This window comes from Hippoglossus hippoglossus, chromosome 3 (assembly GCF_009819705.1).
Source record: "Hippoglossus hippoglossus isolate fHipHip1 chromosome 3, fHipHip1.pri, whole genome shotgun sequence".
NCBI classification, from domain to species: domain Eukaryota; kingdom Metazoa; phylum Chordata; class Actinopteri; order Pleuronectiformes; family Pleuronectidae; genus Hippoglossus; species Hippoglossus hippoglossus.
This window is the reverse complement of record NC_047153.1, coordinates 9,497,417-9,514,362: the sequence shown is the minus strand read 5'-3', so window position 1 is coordinate 9,514,362 and position 16,946 is coordinate 9,497,417. Positions and strand designations below refer to the sequence as shown.

Here is a 16,946-nt window from a genome sequence, read left to right as displayed (position 1 = left end):
ATGATCATCGCATAGAGGGGTTACGAACACATTATCCGTGTCAGATTTTATAATGTGCATAAGGGTGCGTTCTTGTCATGCAACTTTAGGAGGATGCTTTCCTTTTCATGTCTTCTGTGCTGCTGTGTGCTTTTCCCAAACTATCCAACCTATTTTCAGTCCACAAAACAAGTGCTAAGTGCACTTTGACAAATATCAAGCCTGCAGTGATGATTTATTTGGAGAGCAGCAGCTTCCATGGTGGTGTCCTGCCATCAACATCATGCTCCATGCACCCGCATACTATTATTTGCATATGGTTGACTCAGGAACATGAGAGATGTTACCAAGGTTATTCCTTAAAGTTTTCAGCTCTTATACTTTCTATTTTTACCTCGTTGAGCATTCTGCTTCTTGCTCTCCGTGTCATCTTAAGATGAGGGCCCACTCCTCGGGAGAGTAGCTACATTACAATTTGTCTGACTGTGGACTAATGAATGTCTAAACTCTGAGATGACTCTGTGAGCCTTTCCAGCTTTATGCAAATCTAAAATAGTTGATCCTAAATCTAGTTAGATCCTGCGAGGCACCATTCACTCAATTCTCAAATTTCCAAATAGTTCGAAGATGCTTGAACACACACCTTCAATTTGGTTTCATCGATCAAACTGTAAAGTAAAAACTCCCAACACCGATTGACTTTAATTGATGTCATTAGCAGAAGGGATTTGCATAGTTCTTCTTAAACTGTGAAAATTTTAGTGATGTAATAAATGTTGGCAAGTACAACACAATTATTTGTGTTATTTGCAAAAATCTATTGTTTTGTTACCTTTAGCAAGAGGTTATGTTTTCTTTGCCATTTGTTTGTTAGTTAACAGCTTTACAAACAAACTACAGGGAGGATCACAACAAAACTAAATGGTAGGATAATATATTGGTCAGAAATGAACCCATAAAATATTGGTGCAAATCCAGATCAAGGGGTGGATCCAGGAGGCATTTTTTTGTTGTTTTCACCATAATTTTGATGAAACTGTGGAATTTGGTGGGGCTTGATTGAATTTGAGGGGACTCTTTGGTCTTGGCAGAAGTGTGCATGTGTCAAGTCTGAATGCTATTCTAGTAAATTTGTCAAAGTCCAACCATATTGTTTCATAAATTCAGGTAACTCCAATGACTTACTTTTTCTTGTAAATGTAAGTATGAAAGGTCAAAAGTGTAAAACATACCACCAGCAAGAAATCCTGTCACAGTCGCTAAGCTACTGCCACTGTTGGCAGTCATAAAAATGCCAATATTAACATTGCATAAAGTTTCATTATTGGCAAACAGAAACACTTCAGGTGTTGTTTTTTGGCAGAAGAGAAACTGCAGGTGATGCATTTCATATGCTGCAGATTAGAGCTCTGTCTTTTGATCAAGTCATAGTTGAACTCACACCCAGCTGCGAGTGAATCAACATAAAATAAATCTTTGAAAAAGTACCATTAAAAGGAGATGAGAAATACTTTGGAGCATTGGCTGTAATAGATGGCTCAGAGATAAAAGAGACAGCATTCTCTTTGTGAGCCCGTGTCATTGGGAGGGTTTAAGGCAGAGGGAGTGAGACCTCCACAAAACATAAGCTCTTAGGTTCGGTTAGGTGTGGATTTGGTTATATTGCTAAATTAAAACACTGTATGTTGGTCATCATTGTGATAACACAGATATACTGTAGGTGGAGGATAAATGAGGGACAGACACAACGACTGAAATAAAAGAGAAAGAACTTTGTGAGAAGAAGAACGGAAATATGAGAAGAAAACGACTCTTTGCTTCGTTTAACTTTAGATAATTTAGGTTCTGTGTGTTTGTGTGTGCTGGAGATTTTTACCTGACCAAGTAGTCATTGCGTATAAGCATTAGGTGCTGTAGAATAGAGAGGAAATAAGGCTCTGCACTGCTGTCCTTCACTGTGCTCTGCACAATGCTGAATACATCCCCCGCATCAGTGCAGAGAGTCAAGGGCTCGTACGTAAATGGAAATAGAATTTTCACATCAAAATGTAGAAGCTACTGAAATGAAAAAATATGTATTCTATTCTAATTTCACACTTTTGGTTATCTAGCATCTAGTGAACAACAACTGACCTTAGCTGGATGCTTTTCAAATGTATATTAGCCAAAATTACAAGGTACAGACACTGAATCAAACTTTGGAAGTTTCACGCTTCACGCTGCTGTCAAAATAACAAGGATATTCAAGCTCGCTCTTGATGTCCTCCAGCCTGTGAGAAAACTCGATCATGTCCTCTTCTTTGTGCTCCACAAATACTTTAAGCTGGATGTCAAGGGCGTCGTTCCTGATGGCTGTCAGTTGCTACAAATGAAGTGAGGAGGAAAAAATAAAAAAGTAAAACAATGAGAGACAATGAGATAAAAGAATAAAAGAAAATAAATCAGACAGAAAGGCTCACACTGATAAATTAAACAAAAAGGGAAGCATCAAGCCTGAGTCAAGACAAGGAGCTTGTTCTAAATGCTGTGACACATCATGATATGAAAGTGAGGAGACTGGCTCCATATTTTAATTAGTTTATTTTTCTTTCTGAATCACCGGCATAGAGCATGAATCCTGACAGAGTAGCTTTGTCCCAAATCAAACACGGCCGATGTGCATTTGCTGAAAATGACAATTGTAAAATGCAACTGTTATTGTCACCTGCCAAAATATCTGCCGCCTGCTTCGCTCTCTTGACTTTAAGAAATAACATCTTAATAACTGTCCCCTGTGTCGTGCAACATGAAATGTGCTGCTATCCCAGCTGAATTCATTTTCTCCTGCTTAGACCGCAATTTTCACAAGTTTTAAAATAAGTCAACAGTCCCTCACCCACAGTTAGGTAGTCAAGATGCCACTGTTGAAGGTGAGAAGTGGCCCTTTTAAATGCAAATGTTTAACCGTTTTGAGGACACAATCTAGGTGCTTTTCCTCCACTGCGCATTTTGCCATACTTGTCAGTGTGACCACCCTTGTGCTCTCAAATATTGCAAGTGTATAAAAGTACATGAACTGAGACACAGCAATACAGTAGTTTACAAGAGATGAGCATGTAAGGTACATGGTATGAAATGCAGTAGAAATATTATTAGCCCAGCCACTCAAACCTTTATTGGTTCCTGGGCGCTGGCACTGACAGACGACATGGACAACAACTCTCCGCTGTGTTTCATAAATTATTTGCTGGAGCAAATCTACAGTATTTCACTGAAGTGGACAACTCATTTAAATATTAATACATGGTGAGTGTGAGTTTATATCGTGTGTGTGTGTGTGTGTGTGTGTGTGTGTGTGTGTGTGTGTGTGTGTGTGTGTGTGTGTGTGTGTGTGTGTGTGTGTGTGTGTGTGTGTGTGTGTGTGTTTGTTGAGCTTACCGGCAATATCTCTTTTAGGCCACAGCGCATAAATTCATTTCTGATGTGCAGCCTGAAGTCCAGCTCATCAGGAGATGTCACTAGTGCATTGATGAGCTGCATGCATGCCACCTGCAAAATGAAGGGTAAACAGAACAAAGAGAGAGAAAGAAGGAGAGAGAGAAGAGAGTGAGAGAGAGAACCAGAGAAAGAGTAGACAGACTTCTTCCAGAAGTTGATGAAAAGCAGGCCTGCATGCATTCGAAATGAGTTATGTCCCTTGGAAGCAGAGGACCATAACTAATGCATGTCTATTTTCTCCAGTCACCAACTGGGGGGCTGATTTTAATATTAATGGCACAACTGCAGACCCATACACACAAAATTAACCAACAGTCAATTTAAGGGCAAACTCGCTCTTTTGGAAGCTGTTTTTCACTCCCGCCTGAATTTGGTTTACTGTGCGGGGACAGCTGCATCCTGTGACTCCTCAACTGCCCGCGCAAACACAGACAGAAAAATCTATTATTGATCAGTAAAGCAATCCATTCATGCGTGAAAACAGGGTATGGCAATGCTCAGGCTCAGGAAGGATATTCAGATGCTTTAAGGTTCATAATCAGTTTGAGGGCACGCTCTTATTTCTGCCGTGGCACTCAAGCTCAATAATTTTCCTGTCTTTGAAGTACCATTTGATACAGACAGGTTAAAAGTGACATGTGACTGGGTTGTGGTGATTGATAAAAAACCAATACCATTGATAATTTAAAAGACGGTGCCCATTGATGGACTGGTTTCCTACCTAGTACACACTGCATATTTTCTGCATATATGAATAAATATCAGACAGTTGAAGCCTGCTGCAGACAATAAATAACAAAAGACAAAGGGTTAGCAAGAAAAATCACAACAATGCTTTACATCATTTTTCATAGGTGCAGAATCACAATTTACTGCAGCGCTGTGCAACGACATTATGTCAAGTCGATAATTTGATTCAAGCCCATCAAAGACTTTATGAGTTTCTGAATGTAATTTTAACCACCTACATTAGCTTCATCAATGCAAGAGTCAATTAAAAATACATAACGATATAAAGACTTTAGAGGAAAATAAAAGCATTTACAATTTTGGTGGTCCCACAATTGTCTATTTACACTTACTTTCCCACAGCTAAACGTTGCCAGGGGAGACTGTGTGCAAATGTGCTCGGGGAGAGGAGAAAGCTTTCTGCCACGCATTACTGTGGCCGTGGTAGGGATATATAACAGTATCTGTGCTTTAATAATGCAAGGAATTTAAAAGGGATCTGTGGCGTGTATTCAGAAGTGCGAGGGGATATCAAAGCAAGTAAGGCCTTATAAAGCTTCCAGTACACTGGGCTGTGTTTGTATAGTCACAAATAAATTGTGTGTTGGATGCGTCTGTGTGAAGCAAACTCAAGCTTCCGGTCGACGTCAAAATCCGGTTCTTATTTCTAATTTTCTTTTGGTCCTTCTTTGTCTTCCATGCAAAACTCTTCCTCTCCCTCACTTTGCTTCCTTATCTCTCTCTCCCATAAAGTTTTGACCAGTCAAAGGTAGTTATTGCAAATTGAAAGCAAAATGATATGGATAAAAAAAAGTTTAGCCCTGTTCAATGCATAAAAATACGAGACAACCAAAGGAGGAAAGTAGTTGTCCCTACTTGAGTGTTATGCCCACCTTTCATCATGTGTATGTGTGTTAGGTACTGAATGAATTGATACTCTCCTCTCGTCCCTCAGCTACCAAATAAAAATGCAGACAACAACACACTTTAATCATGAATTGCATTATTCTGACAGAAACTGATGTTGTCTCAGTTTGAAACAGCCCACATGCAATATCTCAAGTGTATGCATCAGCAGGGAAATGAAAGATCATGTCCACAAAGTGAGGGATTATTTATGGAAGGGGAGTGCATAAGACAAGAGCTTTGCATGGAGAGGTAAATACCTGGGCACACACAACTTCTCTACCTATATAGATAACAGATATATGGGATTTTATCATTCTGGCTTTTTGAAGTTTTTCTGTGGTAATTGTGTTCCCATTCTAAAGTTATCTTTTCTTCTTCAAGCTGCAATTGTTTCTTTTTTGTTTGTAATATACCTTGATTTACAGCTGGGATACTCCTGTAACTTAAATGCTAAAAGTCTCAACAGTAAAGGTCAGTACAGATGCTAACCTCAAAACAAGGAAGTATTTTACCACACAATCTGTGATTGATAATGTTCATTGCTTCCAATAAAATGATATTAACAGGCTCTAGACTGCCACATTAAATCCCACGTGTTTGTTTTATCACCAATATGCACCTCAACTAAAAACTGTTTAAATCTCAAAACCTGTGGCTAAGGGAGTGTGATGTATTGAAATGGTCTTTCCACAGTCATTTCTTATTTAATTTCAAGGAAATCTGATTGCAACAACGTCAGTGGGCGTACATATACTCTGTACTTACTTGTAATTGAACCGAGCGATCACGAAGCCCTTGCGCAATGGGACTGAACCTCTCGATGGCTCGCCATTCCCCTGCTGTGGTAATGGCTTCAAGGACCTTTTCCAATCTAAATGAGAACATTACATGCATGAGCGTTGGGGAGAAAAAATTATTATTATTAAAGATGTTAATCAGAATCTCTGTATTCAAGGCTGATTGAACCCAGGTGTATGGTCTTTTCTAGGAAATACCATCACTGACACTGTAAATCATGACTTATGACTTGAGGAGAATTATGATTCAAATTGAATTTAATTGATCGTAATTTTAACGTCATTCAATAATGATTATAATTATTAATTTAAATTTAAAAGAAAAAAAATGTATGAAGCATATATAACTTGAAATATTGTTCCACATAATGGAAGATCTACTGTTTTCTTACACAAAAGAAGTGATATTCAATGTGTTGGCATTGGAAATTTACACCACGTTACTTTTCTAAATGATTAAATGTTATAATTAAAATATCTAATTTGACATTGTTGTCGAATAGAATCACTCAATTCATTTTCTTGCACTTGACCTGTACTTAACATACCAACAATACATGCAATACTTTCATGTACAATATACTGGCACCACGGTCGTAATACAGATACTCACAATGGAAGTCATCTTTCTAAGTCATTTAAACTCATAATGAGAAATGATAATTAGTGATACTGAGTTGGACCACTATTGTAAATCAAACCTAAACTAATTGATAATTTGAAAATATTGTCTTTCAACATTAGAGAAGCTGTAAGACCTAGAGGTTTTGACAGAAAGAATGAAGCCTGAGCATACGTGTTCTCTTCGCCCACAATGCAGATGGCTGACAGCAGCTTCACCACGTCAGTCATCATGGCAGACTGGGTGGGATCAATGGCTCTTGCCAGTAAAGCAAGACTTTTCTCCTCCCCCAGGATTCGATCCAAGCCATACTGCGATAAACACAAACACATAACATGTTTACACAAGTGTGCATTACTTCAGCTCATTAGTGACAAGAATGAAATGCCATGTAACACAAAGTTTTACTTATTAAAGTTGAAGTTCAATATATTTATTTGCAATTATCAAATGCTAGACTCAAGGTAAACTATGATTTCAGTTCATCTGTAATACAGCACGTGCAATAACTTTAAGAGATCTGGCTCAAGACAATTACTTGTACAAATGGTCTCGGATTTAATTACAAGATCATTATTAAATAGATTTACAATAACTGCATTTTGAGTTTTGCCATGTGGGGTATATTAAAGCCATCACATAGAAAAAAAGGGAGTGACTTGAACAATGTTATATTTGTGGTGGATAATTCGGTGCTAGCATGTGGTAGCAGCTGCACAATGAAGACCAGGCTCAGCAACATTCAGAGCTTAAATTAATGTTTTGATTTGTACAGAGAAAATCTATACAGAAATTGTCTGTTTTGTTAAAAATAATAAAATGTTGAATATAAATAATACTCTGAAATTAATTCACTATTTGTAAAGCTTTGAAAGGAGGTTTTATTATATAAAAGAAGGCATCAATAAGTGTTTTTTCTCACTTTTGTTGTTTGATTTGAAAAATGTTTTTCTTTTCTTTCTAATGCCTTTGTCGATGTGGTAGTAACACCAAGCATCACGTAGCACTTGATTTAGATTTTCTGTTTGCCTGGTCGATGCAGGCTTTACACAATTGACAGTAAGCTAACAAAATATTTTTGATTGTTTCTTTGTGTCTGCATATTTATATGCAAATAGCTGAACTGTGTCATTACTTTATAAACAGTTTCGCAATTTTGTTCATTTTTCTGACAAATTTCCTAAAAAACTTGTTGTTGAATTTCCAGAAACAAAATAAAGATGAACTGTGTCAGATTTCTGTCGATGCTTCAAAGAATGAACACTGCTGGAGCAGGTTTCTGTATCGTGTAGGGCTCATGTAGACACCACATCTTTTTTTTTTTTACAATTTCTTAAGCAGTTGTCTCTATACTTTAACAGCCTTGCTTACATATATGATACAGTACAAGGTAAATATTGACCAGAATAGTACAGTTTCCTTGCTGACTATAGTGACACCTCATGATAAAACTGCATTAATATTGCAGCTTTTTGACCACACTACAAAAATGTGTCAGACCCCCCAAAAAACATGGAAAAGCAGAAAAGCATGTGGCATGTTCCAATACGGATGAAGCTTGGATGAAGGAGGTAGGATAGGGAGTCAAAAGAGAACATTTCAGCCAAGTTATTCAAAATGGTGAAAAAATGTATGTATATATATATATACACAAATGAGTCTGGCTTTTGGCAATTTTTCAGCATCATTTACTGAATCCATAGATACCAGGCTTTGTCTTCTATGCTTCACAGGTCCAAAGTTATGTTGGATAATTTCTCCCTGCATGGTAAAACTATTGCTATCATTCTTTCACAATGGGAAGCACATGCATATGGGGAAGCTGTTCACCAAGTTTCAGTCTTGTAGCCATTCTAATTTTTGAGATATCGATCATGTTTCATTATGTTTCACTCATTCCCCATTGAAAACCATTCAAAAGAAGGTAATTTAAAAATGAATATAGAATCAACAATTACAGATATCTGCACCTAAAGTAATAGCACATATCGCCTGCATCAGCAGCCATCACAATAACAAAGAGCGGAGAGAACTACAGTTCAATCAAACAGCGCAGAGCTATACATTATAAGCTTTTATAAGTACTTATTCAGCTTAGAAAGCAATTACATGAAATCTTTATTGAGGAAATAGGTTTTCTTAATAACAGTTAAGTTGTTCAAAGGGCAGCTTCCCACTGTGGCAACTTTTAGTACTCCATTATTATGCCGTTGTAAGTGTGAGACTTGACGCAGGAAGGCAGAAGAAGAAGAAGAAAAGACTGCACTGACAGCTGGCAGCGAACACCTGTCTCCTTGGCATTGTGGGTACATCCCATCCCAAGGTGCGTCTCTAGCCAGGGAAAGGTCTGGGCTAACAGAGAGGCCTACGGGTAAATGCTGGTGTCTGGTGCCTATTGAGACACAGGATTACATGAGACCTTACAGCACGCTCTGTGCCAGAGCGGCTGTATATCTGTCTCCCCTGGTATTTAGCTCCATCTGGCGAGATATTTTTTTTTTCCTTGGTAGCTACTTTAGACTAACAGCACAAAAGCAAGAAAAAAAGCAAAGACACTGTAAATCACAGCTCCTTCAGCAGAACTCATTTTATGTATAAGCGCTTCGTCCTGGGCGATCATTCAATTTTACTGTCTTTAGACTTTAAGTGGGATAATTTTATCACAATATGATCATATTATTTTATAGTTTGACTTAATTATGTTGCTAAAGAAAAACAATTCCAAAAACAACTCATTAATTATGTAAAAAAGAAAAAAAGAGTTATGACATGTTCCTAAAGTCAAAAATGTCTCTGTGATTAATAGTGGCTGCACGGTGACTGCACTGCATTAAAACTACTCCACTTCCATGTGTCAGTACAATGGAGGACGGTTCGCTCAATTTTACTGTGACACATCGTTGATGATCTTGTTGATAACTTAGCAGCCTCTGTGCATACGACACATGACATTGTGTCCCTCTGAAAATGCAGGAAGTGAATCAGAGAGTCGCTCTGTGTAACAACTCACAAGTGTGTGCTTTAAAGGAGCGCTGTGGAGGAAGTTGTGTTTCTCTTCTGCAATCACATCTCTTTCCCTCATTTGCACTTGACATTCAAACACACTCTCTCTTATAGTTCCTAAACCATCAGAAAGCTCTCACTCCTCAACAGACAGGCCGACAATCTTAGATCAAGAGTGTCAAGTATCAGGACTTGAGTAAAACTTGAGGTAAGTGGCTCCAGATTGTTGTGATGCTACTCTTCTCCAATTTTGATGAATCCCTTGTAATTGAAATCCAAGAGGCCACATTATTTGGTAAATAAATGAAGACACAAAATAATAATGAATAGGATGAAGGTTACCTGAAGGAATCAGTCTCAAAATACAGGGAGTTATAGTTTTTTCCCTGAAGCATATTAGGAAATACAAAACTATAAAAATATTAAATGTTTTAATGAATTTGGGGATTCCGTGTTGTAGTAGTAAACCTGCCATCCCACCATCTCCCGATTTATCAAATAAAAAAAAGCTCCTGATTAAAGTTAATGTCCCAGGGCATTAATCAGAACAATTATATAATTCAATATGTTGATTTATTTATTAAAAAAAAGACAGAAAAAAACTTGTTTGGACATTCCTAGGTTAGATATCTCGATAACAATTGCTTTTACACAAAGTTAGATTGAAAATGGGAACTTAATGTACAACCTAAATAAATGCTCATGAGTATTTACCTTATTGTTCATGAAGGCCTTGAGACACTGGATAACTTTGTGTTGATTCCTTTTGTCAAGCTTCTCTTGCCTACAGAGACGAGAGAGTTATTCAGGGGAAAGTGGCCTGATGAACAACATGACAAAAATGAGTCTACACAGTGTTTCCCACAGGATTAGATGTGGCGATGGCTGACAAGGGAGACAAGGGGATGTCTGGCCAAGCGGTTGATTTCTGTGAAAGCACAGGCAGTAGGCTCGGATGTGCAGCTGAATGACAGGTACAGGGACAGGGCAGGTGTTCTGCAGTGTTCTGCCAGGACAGTAAAAATGCTATTGATTGTTTTGACAATCAACAGGCCCACACCACAGCGGGATGTCTCCCATTGCTACGGAAGGCCAGTGTGACTATGACGAACAGGTCAATGTGGGGGGGAGAGAAAGAGAGAGGGGGAGACCGAGTAACAGGGAGAGAGAGAGCTACAGAGAGAGAGTGTGACAGAGAGAGAGCTAAACGGAGCTAAACACTACATCTGAGATCTTTGATAACGTTATGAGAAGCATTATACATTTCCTGATCATTATGATGGGGGAAGAAAGGTTGACCATGGGGGGCCACCACAGTCTATGGAATTAATGGGAAACACTGCTAAATTTTTCTATGCACATTCAGGATTGTGAAAGAAAGTCTAAGAACCTGTAAGAAATAAAATACAAGACTGTGCTCATGATAGAGAACAATTTAAAATAATTGGTTCATTCATAAACCTTTCATTAACTCCACCACCAGCCAATATAAATCACATTCTTATTATTCTGACATGTCTAAAATTGGTGTTGAATGACTTTGATAAAAATGAAAGAAAGCTAAATTATCTAAACCATGCAATTTACATTATTAGCTACTGTTTATGCTTTGAATATACAAATGACCAGTTACAGGTACCCATGAACTAGTGCATGAACTTACTCCTTCTTGAAAAGCAACCTCTCCAAAATGTCCAGCAGCAGTCCAAGACCCTCATGCCCGAAACTCTGCACCCAACTGAAATAACAAAAATCAAATCAATATCACATGTGAGCAAGACTGACAACTGACAACATGTTTATACTCATTAATCCCTGTGGAAACCTTTAGGACAGAAAAACACATGTAGAATTTAATACTCTGTCCTGAGGAGCAGCAAACACAGTGTTGCAAGTGTCCCTGCGATCTGAAAAAAATATTTGGGCTTTTATATAAGTAAAACTCTGTAATTCAATTCTTACAAACAGATATCTTAAAAAATATAGTATATTAGTATAGTGTGTGCAGCATAATATGCATATAGTACCTTCTAAAGCAAAGATACAATAATGCAATACTAAGCCTTTATAGAGGCTACATTGCCTGAGAGAAAAAACAAAAATGGCAAAAAAAATACTTTCGAGCCAGAGAACAGAATTTATACTTGTATGCAGGTGACATTTATGATTTGCAGCCTTTCAAAGGAGGTTAAGCAAGTTCACACGGCTCAATCAAATCATTTTCGTGCCAGTCTTTTATGTTAAAGTTGTTTTTAGGCACGTCTTACGGAGAAGGTGCCCTTGATGGATCTCAAATTGTGTGATTAAAGTAGTAGTATCGAAAGCTTGGGGCTAACACACATAATAGATTTTGTTTCCTATGCAATTGTTTTATTGGAGATAAAGAAGAACCAACTGTGTTTTTATCACAGTGATCTTAAAAAGGTGTTTATTTAGTTAGTTAAAGGCAGCTTTGTTATTTTATCTGATGTTCAGCTTCCAGAAGATAAAATAGTGACCTTAAGAGGATGCACACATTGGAATACATAGTTTATTGTTCATCGCAAAAAATAACTTGTTAACTTGTTTCTTCAAAGTTTTCAGCCCTTCTCCAGAGAATTCCTGAAACTTTTATTTGATAACTTTAGGCAGGGTAAGTTTTGGGAGCTTCTAACAACCTCTTGGGTCACTAAGTTCACCCTGGATCCACACATGGCACAAGTTATTTATTTTTTTAAATGTAGAAAATATGGCATTTATATACATAAACCAAAGACGTTTAGATTCATAAAGCTTATAGTGAAAGTTCAGTCAGGAAGTCTTCTTGTGCATGCCTAAGTCACATGCTACCATCTGTAGACTCCATTCTTTCTTGCCATCCAATCACTACCTGACACACTCTCATTGAGCCACTCACCTGTAAGCTGTCAGTGTTATATATTCTCTCAGTTCCATACCGGGTGTCACTGAGTGACCCATCTCCACCCCTGCACAACCTCCACTCTGGATCATCTCCCTTCATGTTATCTTATCTGGGATTTGTTCTTATGTAAGAACAGAATCTACGCACACTGAAGATAACTCTTACGCACTCTTGGCAACTGAAATGCTTTTGTAAAATAATCAGTTATTGTTTTATTTACTTCTAATTCTACAGTTGCATGATACGATTAAAATTACTAAAATATTAGATCATTTTGATCTTTAAAAAAAAAACATGTTTCAGTGCATATTACATTTTTTTGATCACATGAACATGTTGAAGAGGAGAATATTCAGACACAAAAACTGTCACCCATCTTTAAGTTTTACATGCTGGTGTTTACATATTAAATGTGTCAGATGTTCCATAGTTTTACTGCTGCAGCTATTTAGCTATTTAGAAGTTTAGCGTATTAATTCTAAAACTAAGTTTATTTCTGAGAGGAGAGGAGAGATGGCTCAGGAGATGCAACCGAACCACACGGTGCGCACTGCACCAAGGTCTGTGGACGCAGTGTTCCCCGTGTGCGCACCCAGAGGGAACTTAACCCGAATATTATTCAGAACATTTGTCTGAACCTGGCCTTGCATGTCCGGTCCCGATGGGTCCCGTCAGGCTCAGGTCGAGTACCCACAGATGCTCAGCGGAGGGTTCACCTGCAGTGCTGTGTTTCCAATGATGTGCAGCTCCAGCTCAGATGTGCTCTGTGCACCTTTCTTTTCCCCTCCCCCTGCTCTCTTTTGTTTTTGACAATATTCATTTTGACTTCAAATCTGAGATCCAACTAGTTTTTACTTCAATTATGTACTTTCAACTTACGAACACATGGCATTCATCCATTTAAGAACAAATGCGAACAATTCTGCAGTCATGAATCTGACGTAGACTTTTCTTAAAAAAACTTCTTCAGAACAAATTTAGGAAGATTCTTAAGGAGATATTGGTGAATGAGTCCCAATGAATTTAATTTCATTCAAATTTACTCATTCTCATTTGCATTCAAGTGGAAACCTTTACGTATCCAGAAAACTGTGAAAGACAGATGAGTGAGATCGTCACTGACTGCACCTCCCTGAACATTAGCATTCAGCATCTGCACTGCTCTAATCAACAAGCTGCATGCCTCCCATCATCAAATCTAAAGAACTTCTCTCAAGGTGACAACATAAAATGGGAAGCTGTTATCTGAAATTAATTTCTTGAAAGGAGCATGGAGTTGGGGAAAGATGTGTGTCCGTGATCCTGTTTGTCTGTTGTGACACTGTTTGTCACTATTCTTTACCTGACACAATACCCAATTTGTATTTAAGATTGTTTCATTCAACTTACATCCACACCATGATTGTACACAGGTGACATATGATTTAACCTTAAAAGGTTAGTGGATCAAATTGTTTGATTTTGACATAAGAGAGACCAATAGATTGCTGCAGCATGACAGTACCCTGACTGACAACGCAAGTCTAACGTTGAAGCTATTAAGTCTGTAACAACCATAATAACCATAGCTAGCGACTTGTGTACCGTTTCAAATCATTGACACAAGGAGTTTGAGTACATTTGTATCAGGTGTACAATAGTAGAGCACTACCGTCATAAAACTATTTCATGTACACGAGAGTTGGGCCATCATCTGTATTTTCAGTCAAATCGTCACAAAACATTAGCAAATGATTTGACACATCACAGCTCAGTAATTACATCCCATATGATTTCAGTTTGATGGATATGCTTCATCTTTGCTGAGAATTATTGCAAGAGTCGAGAACGTCTTGTGCATAAGTTTCTATACCAACAATACTGTGAATCAGAGATCAGGGTTTTGTGCCCAAACTAAGCTAGCAGCTACAGTTGATGCTACAGTATCAGATCCAGCTGCCCCCCCTGGACCCCAGTTGGCTACAATCATTACCTTGGATGATATTGTATCTATAGAACTATATGATTCACACATGAACATGCACAGCGAAAGCAGTATTTTCCGAGTTTATGTTTAATCTGACCTGCCAAGGACGGTAAACTGTATGGATGTTTTGTGGGACACCCACACAGACAGCAACAGAGGTTATGTTGTGTTTAAAAAAGTCATATCATTATGAATCAAATATAGTATATATAGTGTGTCTAAATAGTAGCCTATACTGTATACAATGTGTGTACAGGGTATGCATCCACCCTCTGATGCTTTTCATTCTTTATTCTTTCACTTACAAAATGAAGACTAAATGCAGAGAAATAGCGTAGACCTCCACATCAAGGTGTATGCATGAGTGTGTGAAAGACAGGGTCAAGAAACTGAGGGAGACTGAAAATAAAAAAAACTGTCACGGCCATTCTGATGAGGACAGGCAAGGCTGCTGCCAAGGTATTGAAGGAATGAGGCTCTCCTGTTTGAGAAAAGAAATCAGTTTAGACTACACTTCATGCTGGCCCATGGCCAAGACCATTGTGGTTATAGACTAGGCAGGGCGAGGGTCTTGACAAGAGCTTCATTGAAATGCATGCAGTAGCTCAGTGGCAACTGCATGGTACTTTTTCATCATCAGTAGGTGAGGCAGCGAGCAAAGGAAAATAATCAGTTGATCTGTAGCAGGAATTATTGCAAAGGAAACCGACAGGCCTGCACTATCAGGGTGTGCTGCAAGACATCTACCTTAAAACACATGAGTGAAAAGTCACATATGTCAACCTTCAAATGCTCCCTGTAAAGAACCTGACATATTTATAAGATCTCAAATGCTAGAAAAAGTGATTATCTAACACCTTTGCAACATCTGAAGAAAGGCTAATCTTTAAGAGCAATAACAATCAGGGTGAGGCAATAAAATATCTAAGGGGTGTGTCTTTGTGTCATGTCAAGGTCAAGGAAAGTTAGGATAAGGCATAGATAGAGCCAGCCACTGCATCATGGAAACCCGTCAGCGGTTTGTTTCTTGTCATCAGAGAATTACGCATCATGTGCTTATATATACCATTTTCACTGTGCAGTACTAAATAATAATACGGTTCAGTAGAAGTAGATAATATCAATTTCAATGTTTAAATGTTTGCAATTTTCAGAGGAATCAGTAGTTATTATCATATAGTGACCCGTTTCTTTATCCTTGTGCAGTGAAGTAGTCTGTATTTGACATGCTCTCGGTGTAGACTCTAAAATGATTAAAGTATTTTAAATTCTGTTTGCTAATCTAGCATGCTCTGGCAGCCCTTGAGTTTCATTAGTTCCTAACATCTGGCACCCCTCCCGCATCCCAAATGAGAAACTTCAATCACATTCTCTGCCTGAATGTCCTCAGTGTTTGGAGTCGTGTTGTGTAAAAATGATTTGAAAACACTTTCCACAGTTTTTCTTTGCTAGAGAAATTTCAGCACAGATTTATTTCTTACTGCGACCTGTTAACGTCGTTCTTGTCGTTAGCTGTTTGGCGTCTCAAAGACGGGGAGCAGAGCAGATGTGTGTGGTATCACAGCAGTGCGGCCAGAGCCCCTTCAAAGTTAGCACACATCACAGAGCAGATCTCTACATGCATGATTCAGAGCCACAGCAAAACTGTGGCAGTGTGGACACAAATGACTGTGTCCAAATATCTCAGTATTAAGTGATGTCTGTGTTCTGTGATGCAACAAGCAAGCTTTCCCTAGCTTCTTGTTTTCCCTATGAAGTCAAGTGCAAACCAGGATTGTGTGTCCCCTCACGATTGAGATGCTGATAGAAAGTGTATACAAATATGATTCTGGTAGCAGCAGTTTTTCATAGCATTTCTTACAATATTTTTCTACTTACAATTGTGTTACCTCTTTTTAGACACTTTAATTGACTAAACTGAAGCTCCACATGTTTCTCCTCCATGTTTCAGTGTCCTTAAGTTTATATTTTTCAGTTTTCAGCCTTCCGTGTTGTATATTTTTAAATAGTTCCTTTCTTAAACATGCCTATGGAATAGTTTTAAGCAATCTCACGGTTATCTCTTTTGGTTTTGTTTCTTTTTGGCTCTTATCATGAAATTTTATTCACCTTTTATTTATTTAAAGTGCATTAATTGTCTTTAATTTATAAATAAACTTTACTTTAAATCTGTGTCTTGTGCAAAAAGTGATTAAAAGTTCTAGTATGACTTGTGTGAAAATGACCAGTCTTCCAAAATGTGGATGGGATACACTAATTACACCACACCATCAACAGACACAAAAGCAGCGTCGCAAAGTTCGACTGAGGGCTATCGTCTCAGAAAGACATGAAGAATCAGCAAGGGAGAGAGCATTACAAAATATGGTACCCAAAATGATCATCCCGTTCCCTGGAAACAAAAACAGTCATAAATCAAAGAGAAAAATGAGGTGCCTTATCTGGCTAACTTCACAGCTAAGGTAGCTCGACTTCTAACGGGGTCTCAGGAGAATGCCTCCAAGGTTCCCAAGCAGTGTAGCATAGTGGTAGACTCCGCTAAAGTGGTTATGAACCAGAAAT

General features: G+C 38.1%; 1 protein-coding gene across 5 annotated transcripts in view; it reads right to left on the bottom strand.

Moving 5' to 3' along the window:
- The window catches only part of LOC117759243 (protein diaphanous homolog 3-like), a 153,625-nt gene that overhangs the window by 119,502 nt on the left and 17,177 nt on the right, over positions 1-16,946 (bottom strand). For all 5 annotated transcript variants that reach the window (XM_034581280.1, XM_034581284.1, XM_034581283.1 and 2 more), the window contains 7 exons: positions 11,180-11,254; positions 10,231-10,300; positions 6,688-6,824; positions 5,860-5,965; positions 3,397-3,507; positions 2,223-2,341; positions 1,856-1,972 (listed from right to left, as the gene is read on the bottom strand). In XM_034581280.1, coding sequence (XP_034437171.1) covers positions 1,856-1,972; positions 2,223-2,341; positions 3,397-3,507; positions 5,860-5,965; positions 6,688-6,824; positions 10,231-10,300; positions 11,180-11,254 — 735 coding nt within the window. The remainder of the gene's footprint in view (positions 1-1,855; positions 1,973-2,222; positions 2,342-3,396; positions 3,508-5,859; positions 5,966-6,687; positions 6,825-10,230; positions 10,301-11,179; positions 11,255-16,946) is intronic.